Here is a 17,883-nt window from a genome sequence, read left to right as displayed (position 1 = left end):
GGTCCTAGAACGTAGATAGAATATCCACGGTCGTTCACCCTTAGGTTATATACTCAGGGCAGTTTGGCAAAATGGCGTATCCACAGTTATTCTTGAACCACATATAGAGGGACTTTATGCAGGAAATCCAACCCTCGATGAGATCAGTCAGAATTGTGGGGTTGAAAGCCATTTCAAAGTATTGTGGAGACGCATTCATCCCAGAAACATGACCGTGGAAAGGAAGCTTCTCCATGACTTTAGGGAAGAATTACAAATATCAAGGCCTTGGTAGTATGCTATTCGGGTGGCATCGCAGTAAGGCACCGAAAGGGTGCTACAGCTGAACGATTAGTACGCTATTCGTAAGCTGCGCAGTACAACACATCATGTAGTTTCATTTGAACAGCGAGACTGAAGCGCAGACATATCCTCAAAAAATGACAAGACACCTTCTCCGGTAGTTAAGAAGCACCTCTTCCTAAGGCAACCATGCAGAAACAAGTCACTGACGGGCGTTCTGTCTATTACATCAGAATCTATGTGGCTTCAAACCGAGTGGTATCTGGACACAATTACAGGATTGTGGACCCATAATACACAAGAGTGGGCATGGGAGGAAGGTACTTCCACACAGTGCTTTCATTATCCGTAAAACCCGGTCCGATAAGCTGATCACGCTAATAGCTTTTCAAAAACACTAAATATATATGTGTGAGGAAGGTTGGAAACGGTGGGAAAGTTAACGAGAACCTCAGAAACGAATGTGCGGCACGGGAGAGAGAGGTGACAGTAAGTGAAATACAGACGAAGGGTGTGAAAAGTATCATAAAAAAGCAGTTCAACTGATGCATAGAAGTACAGGGAACTGAAAAAAAAACAAAACCTGACGCACATAGCAGATCCGAATACTATATTCAGCTGAAAAACTGGGCTAAATTTTACTAACAATGTACAGCAGAACTCCCAAGACGAAACTCCGTTGAGAAGATGATTCCAACGGCACAAAATTTGCTTGATCACGCCTACTCGAGGAAGAACAATCCCTCCGGGACCGGTGAGGATATACCTTTGTGTTTTCAATGTAGGTGACTTACGCCCTAAGAGGAAAAACTACACCGGAGACGCCCTTTGCTGCCGATCGATGGTCACTGGTGGACAGTTAAAATCACCACCATATCAGCAGAATTGAATCGACTGTGCACAACTTGGATTGGCTGGTGATTCAGTCGGCACGGTTCAGTGGAACAACATAGATAAAGTACGGACTAGAGTTTGTAACGTTGTGGAAAGGATACGGTAACGTACAACAGCTCAATATTTGTCAAGTTCCCTATCAGTGCCATTGTGGTTGCTGTCATTCTGTCGTTGCAACTGCGGAGGACACGGCATTTGCGAACAAGCTACTTATTTTCGAACTTTCAGTCCTTTTTGAAGCTCACACCCGTAGGACGGGGCAATTTCGGCTGACTCCATCAGGTGATCACTCGAGAAGATAGGAGTTTGACATTACTTTTTCATTTTACGATTCTTGTTCGAACTTGGCTAGGCCCAGAAAAATAGCTCATTCATCGGGAACTACGCAGATTATTCATTACAAGCGTACCGAGTATCTCGAGCTTTCAGCTGAGACGAAAAGTAAAAGTTTCACCGCACACACCGGAAAAAGTATCTGGATTAGACTAACATTTCACTACTTGAGCGCACAAAGCCCACAAGCCGGTCCCTACCACAAGAAAACGACTCATCGAGATATCATAGGATACCCCAAAGGTGGTTCTTTGAAGTGACGAATAGTGTCAGTAGAGTTAATCATGAGTTATCCGACGCTTTTTAAAGGAGATTCGGAAACATTTGAGATCACAAAGTTGATAAACGGCCATTGTTTTCAACACGGAGACCAGAGAAGGTGAAAAATTACGTTAGTTGCTTCGAACAGAAGGTAACAGGGAGAGAGAGGGATTTCCTGGCAAGGAAAAGAGGGTTCACACTACATCATGGTTGACGAGGAACGCTGTTTCAACCTCATTGTAAAAGTTACCATTGAGGGTATCACTGTGATTGGGACACTGGTTCCAAAACGACTTTAAATAAAACAGGATCCGATTAACATTTTCCCTTTCCCAGTTGTTTGGACCTAAAGGTACGAATTTGCTAAAAAAAACACCAGATTTTGAAACTCGATTGAGAGTTCGACAGTGGTATTAGCTCCAAAGATGGAGGGGTCAATGAATACGAGACATGTGGTTCTATGTAGTGGGCCGATTTTGAAAACTACGGAGGAAGCCTCTAAGGATACAACGCCCGGCATTTTACCTATAAATAAATAGTACCTTATGAGTCTTCTCACATAGAGATCCCTTTTAAAAGAACCGACTCTGAAGTCTTCAAGATCCCCGTTAGAACAGATGTAAAATTCCTTTAAAAGGACCATGTGTGGACCGAAACGGCGAAACCACGAAGCAGGCTTCCATAGTCTAACAAAACGCAACATGTGAAAAAGAGTACTACATCGGCTTATTCCCATCGATAGTGAATGCAAACCGCCTGAGAGGACATAGCGGTTCGATGGAATGATGGTGCCATAATAATTCGGAAACAAAGTGGCCTGTGTTCAGACCTCGAAAATGATCTTGACAGTGAAGGAGTCCAAGTGGCCCCCGTCGGGAAACACAGACTTTGCAGGAACGTCACCGTACACAGCACTCAAGCAATTACGGTTGCACTCGGCTTGATTGGAAAGGATTAAAGGGACGGGGGTTTCGAGGATGTCTGGCGGCGGGTGATGGAGTGGGAGGGAGGTTAGGGCACGCATTGAGGATGTGAAGCAGTCGTATTACAACTGCTTCAAAGGCATACGTCACATTATGCGATAAGGCGTGTGGATTTGGGTTTACCGGAATGCGATGTCTATGGACAGCCAAAGAAGTCGCGTTCCGGCGACGTGATACTTCACTCCGCCATGTGGACATAAGTGAGCAGCTATAAATGCAGGAGCCAGTGAAATAAGCGACTGAAGTATCGCTGAAATAGGATCAGAGGAAATACATAAGTAGAAAATCCATCCTCCCAGTAGAAGACCATACCGAGGCGAATGCTGATGTGGTGTTCAAACAAGCAAGTGACTATAAACCGTAATTCGCTTCTACCTGTAACAGAAATGAGGGGCATGGGCAAAGGCTAAGTCGGGTAAAATATAGTGTAGGCCGGACGGAATACCTACTGTTGAATTTGGTCTTGTAGACAAATAACGTTACATTCGGTTACAGAGCACATTGGTACTCAGCAGACGCGTAAGAAGCTGTCACCTGATGGCTGGTTGCTGCAACTGTCATGGCAACACAGATGCCAAGTGGCGGTGCCGTAATCACGTGTTGATTCGCATTTTGGCAACACTAATCGATCGTCACAGACCAGTAGTATGAGTACTGACAGAACCGCAAACCGTGTTGACCACCTACTAGTGCTGCGAGTAATTAACTAACATAAAATGACATAAAATCAGTGAAACCACTAACTGGTAATGGAAAAATAATGAAAATCCCGCTGTCCAGGATCACATTGAGGAGTAGTCATAGCTAAGCCGTAAAACAATAAGACAAGGGAGGCCGAATCAAACCTGTGAGATCTCGCGTTCTCGGTCTCCATTTCACAAATGAAAATAGATTTTGCTGCCGCATATGGTCGAAAAAAGTAATGAGTTGTATCACTGATTTCTTTGGTTTTGAGTAGACTAGCTGGATGATAGCTGCTTGACTACTCGTCCCAACACTTGCTTCTGAAGGAAAACGGATGACGAGGCTTTTGCGTGAAAAAAGTACTGCATCGACTAATTCTTATCTATATTGAATGCAAACTGCCTGAGCGGACATAGCGGAGAGGTACGAGGTAGACCGTCCTGGATGGAGAGACAAACTGTGTTAGGTGAGGCCAAAAGCGAATTATTCAAAACCTTCGTTTTGGGTAATGCTAATTGGGTGGAACGTCCGAAATGTTGGCCAAGGAAAACTGACAAATGGGACAATCATGGCTCGAGGCATTCACAACTGTACCCAAAAGATGAGCTTAACTACGGAGCAAACTAGTTGAGATGTGCACACAAGGACTGAAGAAGGGTAACTAGACGCAACAGCTACAGAGCGAGACGCCAGGTGGAGTCACTGATTTTGGAAATGGAAGATACCGAAATGTTACATCGATATGAATGGGTAGGGGGAGGAAGCAACATAAAACTCCTACGACAGCTTAGTTACGGTGCACTTATCTCCGTATCAACTGAGACAAATGTATATGCGTTATCATGACAGATCCTCCGACTGGATGTTAAATTATCGGAGCGAGACGGCTCAGTGGTTAGAGCGTGAATTTACTGACCGGGACGTTCGTGGTTCGAACCCGACCTCTGCATGACGAATTCCTTTGTCTATAATGGGGCAACCAGGCAGTATCCCATCCTTCGTGCTTCCCTTGGGTGGCACGGCAGCTAGGCACCGAAAGGGTGTTACAGCTGAACAATTATTATATTTTTTCTACGTCAACTTATCACTTGGGTCACTAGGAGCCAGTAGAGAATATGAGAACTATTGTGGAGAGAAATTACGACCACAGCTCAGCCGTTACTGCTGCGATACTACAGGGGTAAGCACTAGGAAGTCTGATGTAGACACGTACTAAAGAGCCTAGATCATCGCTCTGATGATCATGGTCTCCTTTTCCATACATCAGAATGAAGGCAACATGCTTTTGAAGGTGCTTAGAGGGGGCGTTTGGTAAAGTGCTAGCTGGAGAAACGTTCTATTTGGTAAAAGGTAAGATTCGGACTCGATCTTGAGCATTACCAAGGGAACGTTGTTTCATACACAGAAGTGTTAGTTTAGAGTTTTTCCACGACCACTTCGCTAATAATGATTTACCGCAAACGGATGAGGAAAGTTTGCTGATTGTTTGTTATTGCTATTTAGATTGTATGCCGAAATGCAAGCAATGGTTCTCTTTGTTAACCAATAGGTGTTTCGTAAGTAAAACTGGTCAACTAAATTGGACAATGAATAGTCATATGAATGGTATGGTGTGGTCATATGAATGGTAGACAGCGGTCTAATAACTATCCTAAAATGAAGACGGCCAATCACCACTGCATGAACGAAATTGTATCAACGCGCGCTCAAGCGCATTACATGGGTTCTTGTAAAGAACAAGGTGATATTGAGGATTTAGCGTGCAGACTGAGTGGTATAAGTTCGAAACTCGACTGAAAGTGGCAATCCAAGCAAAGGATTTCAAACATCTGAATGGTCAGAGTCTGAATGAATGGCTACACAGTCACTGATTGCCTTCGAGATAGCACAGTGGTTAAGGCGCAAACTCACTGACCGCAAGGGCCCTGGTTCGAATCCAATCTCAGGATCCTGATTGCTCTTTAGCAACCTGGCAGTATCTTAAACCTCGTGGTTCCTTTGGATGCCCTGGAAGCTGGGCACCGAAAGGGTGCTACAGCTGTTCACGAACCAGATACCTCCTATCGATATGCATCGAGAACTGTTTTCATCAGGAGAATACCTATCTACTTGCATCTATAGGACATTGGGTTGAGAAGCATTGTAAGTAATTCTAATAGTATTTGTTTAGCAAGTTGTATTGGGAGACTCGCCACAAAAATGTTGTTTTCTGATAAGTGTTTTTTTTTGAGCGCGTCAAGAAATCTTTCACACAGTATGCTCAGACACGCTGAACCAGCCGGGTAGAGCATGGGGTGGCAAACACTTGATCTGATCGGTCATGGACTCTGTTTACAGAATCTCCGAGCCAACTGCTTGGATTTGTCACTCTGTTAATCGATATTCGTTTGTGCCTTCTACGTTTGTCACATCTAGATAAGCGAAGCGAATTTACAGATTAGATGGCGCAGGATTTAAATAGAACGATCACAATCATCAAGCGGTAACCAATTCAACGGATTACGGCCCGATTGGGGATGCCACTTTGGCAAGGTCAAAGTGTTAAAAGGTCGAACTGCGCCATCATCAGAATAAGAGCGAGACAGAAAAAACCGCGAAACCCTATTTCACCGACAGTTCAACTGGATTTCAGTGTTTTGAAAATAAACGCTTGCTCTTGCCCTCCAATATCAAACCTGAAGCGCGATGTGCAAAAATGTAGGCTTCATTTCACGTGGATGAGGACACTTAGGAACTAGTCATTGCAGAAGAAAACGCATAGCGTTAGTAAACGGTTTAAAATACAGTCAACATATGGGGTACCGAAAAATCGTGGTGCGACACAACAGCCTCTTCATGTATACGAGGCGACGTTTGAAATCCTGCGTACCTGTCACCCCTTATCCAATGCATGTATGATCTAACGGCCAGGCGGTGATCAAAATGACATCTCACGATGCGAATCTGGTTCTCTAACAATAAAAGTTCTATGTATGTCTTATTATTATTTTCAAAGGTCTCAGCTCCTGAAATGTCCACCATACTCACCAAGCGATCTGGTTGCTACAGCATGCTGTACCTAGTTAAGTACTGCATGCAGTTTCAAAACACGTTGTTGTCACCTACCTCTGGAGTAGAAAGTGCACAGTGACGCAACGCCACATGACTCTAAGAGGACTACCTTGACCTGTTGTATGGTGACTGGCAGATGACTTCTACACTGCTCCTACCCGAAATACAACATGGCCAGGAGCACACTAAACGCACTGTCCTTTCTCCTCATTCGTGGAGTAAAGCAATGGACGCTGTTTCTCAGATCCATAAAAAACGACAAGAATGTCTCAACCAAACCAACTGATTCTGTGTTGCAAATCGGGAAAGCTGCTCAATTTCCTGGCATAACATCGGCAGTGGGTGAGATTAGAATCCGTTCAGGACTGGGGAACATGTACAGCAGCTGTACCATGCTTTGTTCATTGGATGAACTGAGTTTATCAGTCGTGGTATCATGCAACGTTTCATACCTAGGCAACCCATGGGCGTGTATTCTGTCCATTCCGGATACAACAATTTCGCAAAATCCCCGTTGGAGACGAGGTGTCATGGTGGAGTCTTTGGCAGAACAGTGCCCTGAGGGTGCCTCTTGGACAAGAAATGTTATGTATTCACTGACCAGAAGAAATCTGTCTAAGGTGTACGAGAACTGGATTGCTTGTGTTGAGGGTGTTACCGAAGAAATTACCAGCCGTAATACGCCCTGAGCTATTGGTTTCGTTGAAAACAAAATGGGGACTGATCAACAAAGAATCAGGCTTCGGATTCCGATGTAAAAAAACATTTAGAACGTCTGCATTACGTTTTCCTTCTTGGATAGTAAAAATAAGAAATTTCAGGCAGTTTAAAAACGAGGACTTCAACCAGACTTCCTAAGAACATATGTTTTTGGCAAGTGTCTTAACTGTAGACAGTCGTCATAGGGTCACGCACAGCTACACTGAAAGATCAATCTATGGAGTTACTAGTTGTTAAGCTATAGCATCCCTTCGGTGCCTAGCTGTCACACTACCCTGAGGAAGCACGGGGGCTGAGATACGATCAAGGACAGTTGAAATGCTTGGGTCGGGTTCGAACGACGGACCTTCCGTACCGTAGCTACTGAGCTAGCTCAAGCCTAAAATAGGCGAAGAAACATCTTAGTTTCTTTAAATTAGCCGAAGAACCATGCCGTTGTTCCCCTCTTGAGCGTGATTTTGATTTTAGAACGAAGATCAACAAGCCTACTCAAATTTTTGGTTCGTGTCGATGTAAAAATTCACTCCAAAACAGCTTAGAAGAACAATAAGCTACTGCCACAGAAAAAGTTGGACTGAACAGTTCGATCGACGCATATGATGGACAAGCACCGTAGGCCAAAGTACGAGCTGTCATGCTAGACAGAGTCTCGAAAGGTTCCCAGTGAAGCAATCACTGAACAAAACAATCATATATATGCTCAAAGCCTTGAGGAATTCTGCAGCATTCTCTCGTGCATACCAACGGTGAATGGCTTGTGTGAGATTTCATCGGTGAACAGTGTACTTTAGAACCTAACAAAAATTCAGTCGACAGTAACTTCGCAAGTTGCCAGTGGGGTTCAGCTTGCAAAGCCTGTGTCTAGCGGAGTCTCTCGGTAGGAGCTTACAATAAGCACTTCACCAATCATCGCTGAAAGATCCGAAATCACGTTATTCATCATTACCTTAGCTGTAAAAGATGAAGTTTTGAACTGAGGTCCATTGGTCTATTCGGTTTCTTAAAATTCCATATTTCCAGGTCTCGCTCGGGAGAATACCATATACCGATGCTTCTAGTACAACATACCAGAACCCTACAGTTCTAAGGGCTATCGATGAGATGCACCCAGGCAAAAATACTACGATGAACAAACAGATATGGTTTGAATAGATGAGGTAACAGTCGTAAAAAGTGACCACTGGCTCATTTCTATAAGGGACGAATCAACAGGGCAGATCACCCGCTCCGTGAACTTCGGAAAAAATCTCGAATTGTTCCAAACGGTCCGCCAGGTAAAATAACGCTTACAGAAGTGTCATTCATACATTTTGGTCGGCTGCTCAAAAACGGATCAAATTTTTGCAAGCTGCTGACAATGGGCACCGAACACAGCGACAACTAGTTCGATTCAGAGAATATAGGACTGGCACATTAGTATTCAAATTAGTATACGAGCCAGATGAATCTGATCAAGATGACCTTGAAGAATCGTTGTCACAACCTTAAAAAGAAATCTGATTTTAAAGTCGACGCGCAAGGTCGACGTATATGTGTAAGTCAGACAAGGCGTGGGTTAATTTCTAAAGAGCAAATTGATTCACATCTACATTTGATATTTTACGGGTATTCTACGATGAAACAAAGGTTTTGGAATACGCCTTTGGTCGGAAGTGGGACAGAGCAGCAATCTGGGGTCGGTTGGGTTGAGGAGACTTCAAAACGATCATCGTGAGCAAGATAACAGAATGATCAAGGAAACTGAGCCAATATATTCTCCGAAAAGACAGATTAGCATGAGGGTTAAGGAGGATGAGTCGTGTTCCACACTAGTTCGAGCTTTTTGAAACAAAAAACCATTCGGGACCACCTCCCTGTGAAGGGGGTTATTCGCTTTACTTTCTCTGAAAGTTGTCTGTGTGTGAGAGCAGACATCCTTCAGAGAATGTACTTTAAAAGACTTGGCTTTGTTGTAGGAGGCAGGCAATGAATGTGAGATCGTTTTCCCCCGCATGTTTTATAACATGGTTCGGTTTTTCTGTCAGCAACATTTCAACAAACTGCAGTGTTAGTTATCTGGAGAACGACAACCGACGGTCGATCTCGAACTTGTTTGAAATTAAATGATGACCGCAGGTGAATCAAACACGTTGAAACAGTTTTCGGAAAAGTTTGGTAACAGTCAGCAGATCTATTGCAGGGCAACGTTTCGCTTTTGAGACAAAAGCTTCGCCAGGTCAAGTGACTAGGTTACGAGGTTGGTTGGGATTTGAGGCGGAAGGAGAACCAATTAGCTAAGCCACCTGATTGAACGTTGAGACAGTATTCGTCGAAGAAAGGTAATTTCACCGCACGATTTCACGGTTGGTTCTCCAAGAAAAAAACGAAGTACAGCGTTCTCTAATGGCAAAAGTCGTCAGTTTTCCCAGGAGTGAGAAACAGGGGTAAGCAGAGTTCAGTAGGAATGAGGGAAGATTGCATGAAGATTATGGATGCATCTCCATATGTTGTTCTAATTTGCCTCTAGTGACGAGATTTAGATTTTAACAAAGATAGAATGTAAATTTTGAAGATGAACCATGTTGTTGGGACTACAGGTATGTAAACGGAGGACAGGTGGTACCGATCGGAAGTACGACCCAACGACTAGGGGGCACTCAAAATGCTCTCTGGAATCAAACAATTTATTTTCTGAAGTATCTAATTCGCGACTGCTTTCAGTCCACTTCGATTGTTCTTAAGGTCGCAAATTGGACCGTCGGATAATGGAAAGCATGCGCGATAGGTTTAACCAGTTTGGTGAAACAGCGGCTATTCCTTCTACATAATTGCAAGTTGAATGTGGAGACCTGGTGTGTAAAGGTCATTTGCTGATCGACAAGCCTATCGATCAGGAAATTACGACCCAGTGACTTTGACGAGAAATTCGGCTCGATCAATCGATCGGACAAAGCTTCAGCAAAGTCAGCTTATGAGCGATGTCGGTCAGCTGAGAAATTCTAAGGCAACTTCAATTAGGTAAACATCGTCAAGAGTACGCTGGACATGAATGTGTGGGATATTAACCCACGCCCTGGTCTCGAATGCTGATTTCTAATCCAAATTGTTCTTCATACCGCTCTAAAGTAATGTGTCTGGAGGCTTTAAAACTAACGATCCGTCAATTCCCATGCTAATGGGGATAGAAACAACATCCAACAAACACAAGAGAACAACAAGCACGCGACCATTAGGAAACAAGCTCTATTGAAGGCTGAGCAAGATGTCTCAAGTGGTTAGAGCGCGAATTTACTGACCGGAAGTTCCGTGGTCCGAACCCGACCTCGGCCTCTCGACTTCCCCTGTCTTGGTCTGGGCAACCTGGCAGTATCCCAGCCCTCGTGCTTCCTTCGGGTAGCATGGCAGCTAGGCACCGAAAGGGTGTTGCAGCTGAACGACTAATATTATTATTTATTCTTTAGAGGTTGGAGGAGAGAAATGGAGAATTAGTGCGAAAATAACCTAGGTGCACATACGTTGGAACATCATGTCAGAACAACACGCCATCGATAGGGTTGAATAGCTTTCCTTTGCGAACATCACTCAGCACAAAACAGTTGCATAGTAAGAGATGAAAGTTGGCTTGTCAATCCACCCAAGAAGTGACAGCGTGATCACCACTGGGGCCTGTTACGCCCTATGTTCTGTAAGGCTTCCAAAAATTTGGAAGTTAGGAAGGTGAGAAAGTCATGCAAAGCTCCTATTCGAGAGTCACCACTTTCACTTCTCTTTGCTATGTTATAGTACGATATTTGTGTCAGCCAGGGCCCCGAATGAAGAACGCCCATTGGTAGACAGTGATTTGGAAGGCTCAGCACACATCTCAACTATCCTAACTCGATAAGGCTCATCTGCTGCTCCAGCTATTCTGATTCGGTATCAAATACTACATTGGGGACACGCTGTACCAGCTATAAATAACAATCGTTCAGCTGTGACACCCTCTCGGTGCCCAGCTTCCATGCCACCCGAAACAATCACGGGAGCTGAGGTACTGACAGGATATCCAAGTCCAGACAGGAGCAGGCGAGATGCTGAGGTTGGGTTGCAATCATGGATCTCCTGGTCAGTGAGTTTACGTCTAAAGGACTGAGCTATCTCGAGCTGTAGCTGGCTAACTCATACTACGCTGCGAAGTTACCGAGAGACAAGCTCTTGGTGACATAATGTAGAGGAAAATAGTACTCCGAATCAGAGTTTATTTCAGCAGCGCTTCTTTTCTGCAATTGTATGGCCGAACGGCATTTAGGACACAAATCCTGCAGGGGTGAATAAAGCCGGAGTTGTAAAAGATCGGGAGTGTGACCTTCCAACTACTTGAACTTGAGATGGAAACTCATTCTCGACCGCTAACTGTTTTGACCACTGTACCTGATGAGCGCCAAGAAGAATGAAACTGGTCGTCGGCTGTCGAAGAGTTTCCACTATCCTGAGGAGAAATAGGTATTCTATCGAAAAGACTGAAAACATATATATATATATATATATATATATATATATATATAATATCCAAGCTTCATCGGGAAACAAACTCAGTCAACGACAACTGAATATTTTCTTTAATTAATAATCCACTGAAGTTCATACAACGTTCGGGTAGCTTTCCCATGGCCTGGGTACCTGATCCTGAACCATACAAAATAACCCAAAAGAGAGTTCATCGTCAGAAGAGAACAAAACGCCAGTTTCCACTTAACAGTTCCTCATACCGGGGATCACTTCATATGACAGAATGAACAGCGAGAGTTGGCTTCCACAATAGATACTGCACTACTAAGCATGCACCGTACGCGACCCGACAGACAACCAGCGTTTAATTATGCACTCATCCAATAACTATACCTGGTGTGTGCACCATCCCAGACGAGGACGGAAGCGCACTGGTTTCTATGAAGACAAGTCAATTCCCCTGGATAGTCATTTGTTCAGGTCACTTCCTCGGGTGAAGCTTTTCAAGATGACACGCATATTTGCCTCAGTAAACAACTCGTATTTGTCTTCGCAAGACAATCTGATAGAAATATGCAGCCAGTTGGCCCGAAACTGTCAGTAACTAGTTTTGTACGGAGGCTGCGGAAGAGGTTAGTTGATAACTTCTGGAATGTGTATGACCTAGTACTGCTTGCTCGTGAGTTATAAGCTTGATGATTAGACTTTCCTCTGTATGGCTCTGTGCGACAAAAGTCCAGACAACTTAGCATTTAGGGTTAGACGATTTCTTCCCAGAAACCTGAACATAAGCTTACAATGGAGATAGCATTATATAGAAAATTGAGATAGTTCGGCAATTAGGATGCGAAGCTAATGACTGGAAGATCAGTGGGTCAAACCCGACCATGGTTTCTGGACTGTTCCATTCTGAACTTGGACAGGTTGATAGTACCTAAAGATGAATAAATAAATCGTTCAGCTGTAACGCCTTTCCGGTGCCTAGCTGCCATGTCACCCGAAGAAAGCACGAGGGCTAGGATAATGCCAAGTTGCCCAAGCCTAGACAGGGGAAGTCAAGAGTACAGTACCTATGTCTTGTTGTATGCTTCAATGGTGCATGACAGGTATGGACCGAATAGTTGTCATTCGACCAATATACTCGCAAAAAAAAAACTCGAAATAAGCGAGAAACTTACGGCAAAGTAAGTTGTTCAAAGCGGACGGCATGTGGGACGAGGTAAACATGTCGGTCAAATAATGCTGAGGTTGACCATGCGCAGCTGCAGGGGAAGTTGAGTCCATGCGATGGGACGGTGGTGGTGGTGATGCGACATTGGGTTGTTGGCGCTGTCCGGTGTACTGATAACCAGGGAGCCGGAACTGCGAATACGACTGTCCGGATTTCTCATCTTCGTTTCGACTGAGAGACGCAGTGTACTTGGCCCCAAGCGCAGATAGGGACCGCAAATGATCTACTGCTTCAACAGCGGACATAAGGGAACCCATTGCAGTAGAATCAGAAGAAAAATGCACGGGGTAAGGCTGGAACACGCCGGGTTTGGTTTGCAAAGTGGCTCGTTCAGTATCAGCAAGATTTGGATGGAGTTTCGGTGACATTGGTGAACGCTGGTCCGGGTCATAGCTAAGCATTCTTGTACTCAAATCAGTTGGGTGATAGGATTGTGTAGTGTCAGCATTTTCCTCCTTATTGTACATGTGTGTACCAGCACTGACAGATCCGGGTGCCATAGGAGAATAGGTCCCGTTAGGATCAACTTGTTCGGGGGAGATGAGGCAATTCTCGCGAGTGGTTGGACAGCACATTGATTCGCATGACCACATAGGAGCGGACCTTTGATACTCGGCTGGTTGTGTTTTGTAGTCATTTGGAGAAACGGATTGGTTTTGCGGACCTGGCGTGGTACTCTCAATGTTGCTGGCATTCAGATCCGATAAAGGAGTGTTTGACTGATTAGACAGTCGGGATCCAGGAACGGAGGATGGATGTTGAGGATGACTGGATGAGGATAAGCGCGGGGAGTGCGAATGAAAATCTGCGTTTGGTGGACACCCAGGTGTACTGCCACCAGTACTTGCAGGAGTTCCCACACTACCTGAGGCTAGTGCTGCCATGGAAGGAAGTTGAACAGAGGGGACGTGGTTATCCGTTCGTGTCCTCGTCGTTTTGGTTGCGCCCAGAAGCAAAGAGGCGACGGAACAATCGGACTGCCTATCTCCGCCGGCATATTCAGCAAGGTTGAGCGGCTGGTTGTACATAGGACTGTCTTGTGCATGTGGCTGGTTTCGGGCCGCAGCGCGCTCACCGATGCGTTTAACAATCACACCCAGGTCTTCTAGCATTTCACCTAATGCATCTTGGTTAACAGATTCTTTTTCCCTCTGATATGAGCTAGAGTTGGACATCTTGTTTCGATTCATTTCAGAACACACGTCAACATTAGCTTGCCTGATATGGGACTCTGAGTTCGTTTTCGTTTCGGGTAGGTTGTACCCAACATTCGAAACATCTTCATCACATTCATCTGCCTCTTCTAGTTCATCAAGTTCCTCGTCAGAATCGGCAGATTTTCTTATCGCTCGAAGCTGCATGGAAGCATCATGCATCTCATCATGCGGAGAGGAACAGTTTTCTGCATAGAGGTTAGTGGACCTAAGGTTGCTTCCATGGGCGGAGGTGATTTGACGGGTTTCATTTTGTCGAGATATTGTTGAAGGGGACAGATGCGACGCCATATTTACTCCCGGGAGCCCAGTACTGTCGTCGGACGTTGGTGGGAATGAGTGTGCCAGACTGGATGAGGGGCGTTCAATACGATATCTTCCTCGAATTCCACCTCGAATTCGTCTGTTGACCAGCGCTCCACGAACACCCATGCCTTGAGCCCGATAAACTCCCTGGCCAGCACGCGATGCAGTATCGTCAGAAAGAAGACGCAGCGTCAGGGATAAAGGTCGACCAGTGCCACCACGGGGACGACATCCTCGTCCGCGACCCCGGCTCCGAGGGAAACCTACGGGTTGATAGAAGCTGCTATAAAATGTTGCGTTGCGTTCCTGTTGGGCAACGTTAACCAGATGAGCCGACATTGCCTCAGCTGTACTACTTTCAAGTGAAAAGATGCGTTCAAGAAAAGGCTGAAGTTGTTGTTGGAGTTTCGGTCGTCTCCCACGCCTCCGCGGTGGCGTCGGGGCAATAAGGGGTGTATCGGCTAGTAGTTGCTGCTCCAGTGACTCAATCATGTGAGATTCGTCTCTAGTGAATGACTTGGAGGAGAAAAACATTGATCGCGTCACCTGAAATGGTTGGTTCATGATGGCATCCAAAATGTCATCCATTATTGAATCGATCTGTTCACCCAGTCTTGTGCCCGTGCTAAAAGTTGGAAGGGAATTAACAGCGTTAGTTTTGGCACGTTCGAATTCCTCTACCGATCCTGATGCCTCAGCCTGTTGTAGTTCTGTGAGCACGGTGGTTAGTATGGTTGTCAACGACGGATCACCAGAAGAAGTAGGACCATTGACTGCCTCAGTCCTGTTGTGTAAGAGGAAGTCGTGACCACCTGAGGAATGTCCAACACCGCGTTCGTGAGTTGGTGACAAATGGCTAGTTGCAGAAGGATGATTGTGATTTCGAAATGGCGGCGCTTCCTGGTTAGAATGTTCAAAGTCAAAAGTACCAGAGTTGAAAAGGTCCGGAAGGTCTGACTCTTTATCTAGACTGTCGAGAATTCCATTGATTTCGGCATCCAACGGTCCCGGAGGCTGTGGCCCACAAGATTCCAGAATATCAGCCATTCGATGCCGCACCACAGGAACAGGAGTGGAGGTTCTACCCTGGATTGCATTGTTTCCCTCGACATGAGCACCCATACCAAAGCTGCTCACAGATAGTCGTTGAGGGCTGCTAAATTGTGGGCTGAATGTCTTGTACGGCCCTTCTACATTGGCATCTTTTGCATGTTGTAGTCGGTAGTGTTCATTTAGACTCGGCTTATTGTAGCAGCTGAATGGGCAGAGGGCGCAATTGAAGGGTTTTTCACCAGTATGTTTCCGATAGTGCAGATTCAAGGTTTCCTCACTGCAAAATCGTCGCTGACAATTTGGCCATTGACAGTGGTATTTCTTTTCAGATTCTGAAAAAAGTGAAAGCGATAGACGGTGAAATGAATCGCATGTTGACGAGAAAGAAGGCAAATGGATTGGTTGATAGTGACCAATCAGAATGTGCACTGGTATGAGCACATTACTAATAATTCGAAAATAGGAAACGTGAAAGCCAAACCGGAAATTCACGAGGAAATTCATGAGGAAAGAAGTGGAACTCGGATGGGTTGTTAATTCCTGTTAAACATGTACGGGTGCAGCATTTAAATGACGTAAACTGCCTGTTAATTCGAGGTATTGTTCGGTCAGAAATTTCGTTCAAAACGAAGAGAGAATCGTTTAAGAATCTAAGAATCCATTTATGCATCGATTTAAAGGCAATGAAAAAATTTAAAAAAAAACTCATGGCTAATTAGTGTATCATGAGCACCTTTCATTGAGCTACGGTTACGTCAACGAGCAGCGATTAGTACCATAGCCAGCGGCTGTGGTTTATCGCCACAGGACCTGTAACAAAGCATTACAATCATTTGTAGGCTTTTAGTAATCCGGACACCCAGTTTGTGATAGCAGAAGGCTGTTCTCTCAAAGCCACCTCGCTGAGGAAGAAAATATTCCAGGCTCGATAGTCTGAATCAAATTACGACATGCACAAGTGTCACTTCAACACGACATTGAGATTGACATCCGTGGCTGCGCCACTCAACAATTTACCCCGGGGCTCCTCAAGCTAAGAGCAACTGTCCGTAAAGTTCGAGCAGATAGCACCTTTTATATTAAGTGCTTGGTCTCCCTTTGCAGGCAATTTCCAATAAAAATCTCATTTTGACAAAGGCTTTGACAAACGAATGTCGGATCATCTCTAGTCCCGGAAGGAGATGATTTCTTTGGTATATCATTTTTCTATGAGTAACTGAGCCCACGTTTCACTGATTTCCCGTACTTTTGTCACGGGGCGAGATGGCCCAAGTGGTCAGAGCGCGAATTTACTGACCGGAAGGTCCATGGTTCGAACCCGACCCCTGCCTCTCGACTTTCCCTGTCTAGGCTTGGGCGACCTGGCAGTATCCCAGCCTTCGTGCAACCTTCGGGTGGCATGGCAGTTAGGCACTGAAAAGATGCTACAGCTGAACGATACTTTCGTCACGCATCACACCTGACAGTCAACATAACCGTGTGCTTTGTTCAACGAAAAACCAGCGGAGTTGAAACACCGGTGCAAAGCTGCTATGCTACCCGAAGGGCTAAGATACTGCCAGGTTGCCCAGTTCGACCTGGGGATGCACAGACGTTTTTCGGAGATCAATAGAATTTCACGCGGAATCATCGGTGAAAGTACTGGAATGTCGTGGCACTGAATGACAGATTGATGTGAGTTGCAACCAACCATATGCTAACAATCCTTTAGCACGTCATGGCTTGTTTCCAATGGGCGAAACTCCGCCAATTTCACTTCACACAGCAAACAAAACGGAATCAATCAGTCGTACAAAAGGTGCCTTGTTTCCGTCTGCTTGTTATAAAGATTAATTTTTTTCTGTCTGCTTACTGTACATTATCACTCGCAGTCAGGATCAACTATGCAGAACACCTTGAACTACCTAAATTGTTTTATCAGAGGGAACGCTGGCAAAATTGCAGTGACTTCAAAACTCACTGATTGCAAGGAACTTACCTTCCTGCCGCTCACCTTGCCTGTCGGTCTACCTGCAGCTAGGTAACGCTCACATTGAACGAGTGTACCGGCGTCTTTCAAAGAATGGATGAACGTGTTTCTAGCTGTTTAGTCAATTGGTTTGCGTACTCTGGACTATCAAGTACGGACAATAGTTTCGCGGTTTGAGCAAAGTGATTCGTTTACCCAATACTGACCAGTAACATGTGTTTCACTGTCAAAAGACCGGGGACAAAGCTTCATCTACGAGGCGGTATTTTCAGCATGAAATAGTTTCGTTGAGCAAAGTGATTCGTTTACCCAATACTGACCAGTAACATGTGTTTCACTGTCAAAAGACCGGGGACAAAGCTTCATCCATCTGGCGGTATTTTCAGCATGAAACCTATTCCTGTTCAATATATATATATATATATATATATATAT

At 44.9% G+C, this 17,883-nt stretch overlaps 2 protein-coding genes across 2 annotated transcripts in view; one reads left to right on the top strand and one right to left on the bottom strand.

The window, feature by feature from the left end:
- Positions 1–17,883, top strand: part of T265_02157 (hypothetical protein) — a gene marked incomplete at both ends in the record, with an annotated part of 78,588 nt that overhangs the window by 37,757 nt on the left and 22,948 nt on the right. The gene's annotated exons all lie outside the window — the stretch shown is intronic.
- T265_02159 (hypothetical protein) overlaps positions 1–17,883 on the bottom strand; it is a gene marked incomplete at both ends in the record, with an annotated part of 100,159 nt that overhangs the window by 67,144 nt on the left and 15,132 nt on the right. Inside the window, one exon of the mRNA XM_009166333.1 lies at positions 12,854–15,811. Within this exon, the coding sequence (XP_009164597.1) occupies positions 12,854–15,811 (2,958 nt within the window). The remainder of the gene's footprint in view (positions 1–12,853; positions 15,812–17,883) is intronic.

The sequence above is a fragment of the Opisthorchis viverrini genome (assembly GCF_000715545.1).
Source record: "Opisthorchis viverrini unplaced genomic scaffold opera_v5_25, whole genome shotgun sequence".
NCBI lineage: Eukaryota > Metazoa > Platyhelminthes > Trematoda > Opisthorchiida > Opisthorchiidae > Opisthorchis > Opisthorchis viverrini.
The sequence above is the reverse complement of the archived record's forward strand: the minus strand, read 5'-3'. Positions and strand labels throughout refer to the sequence as shown.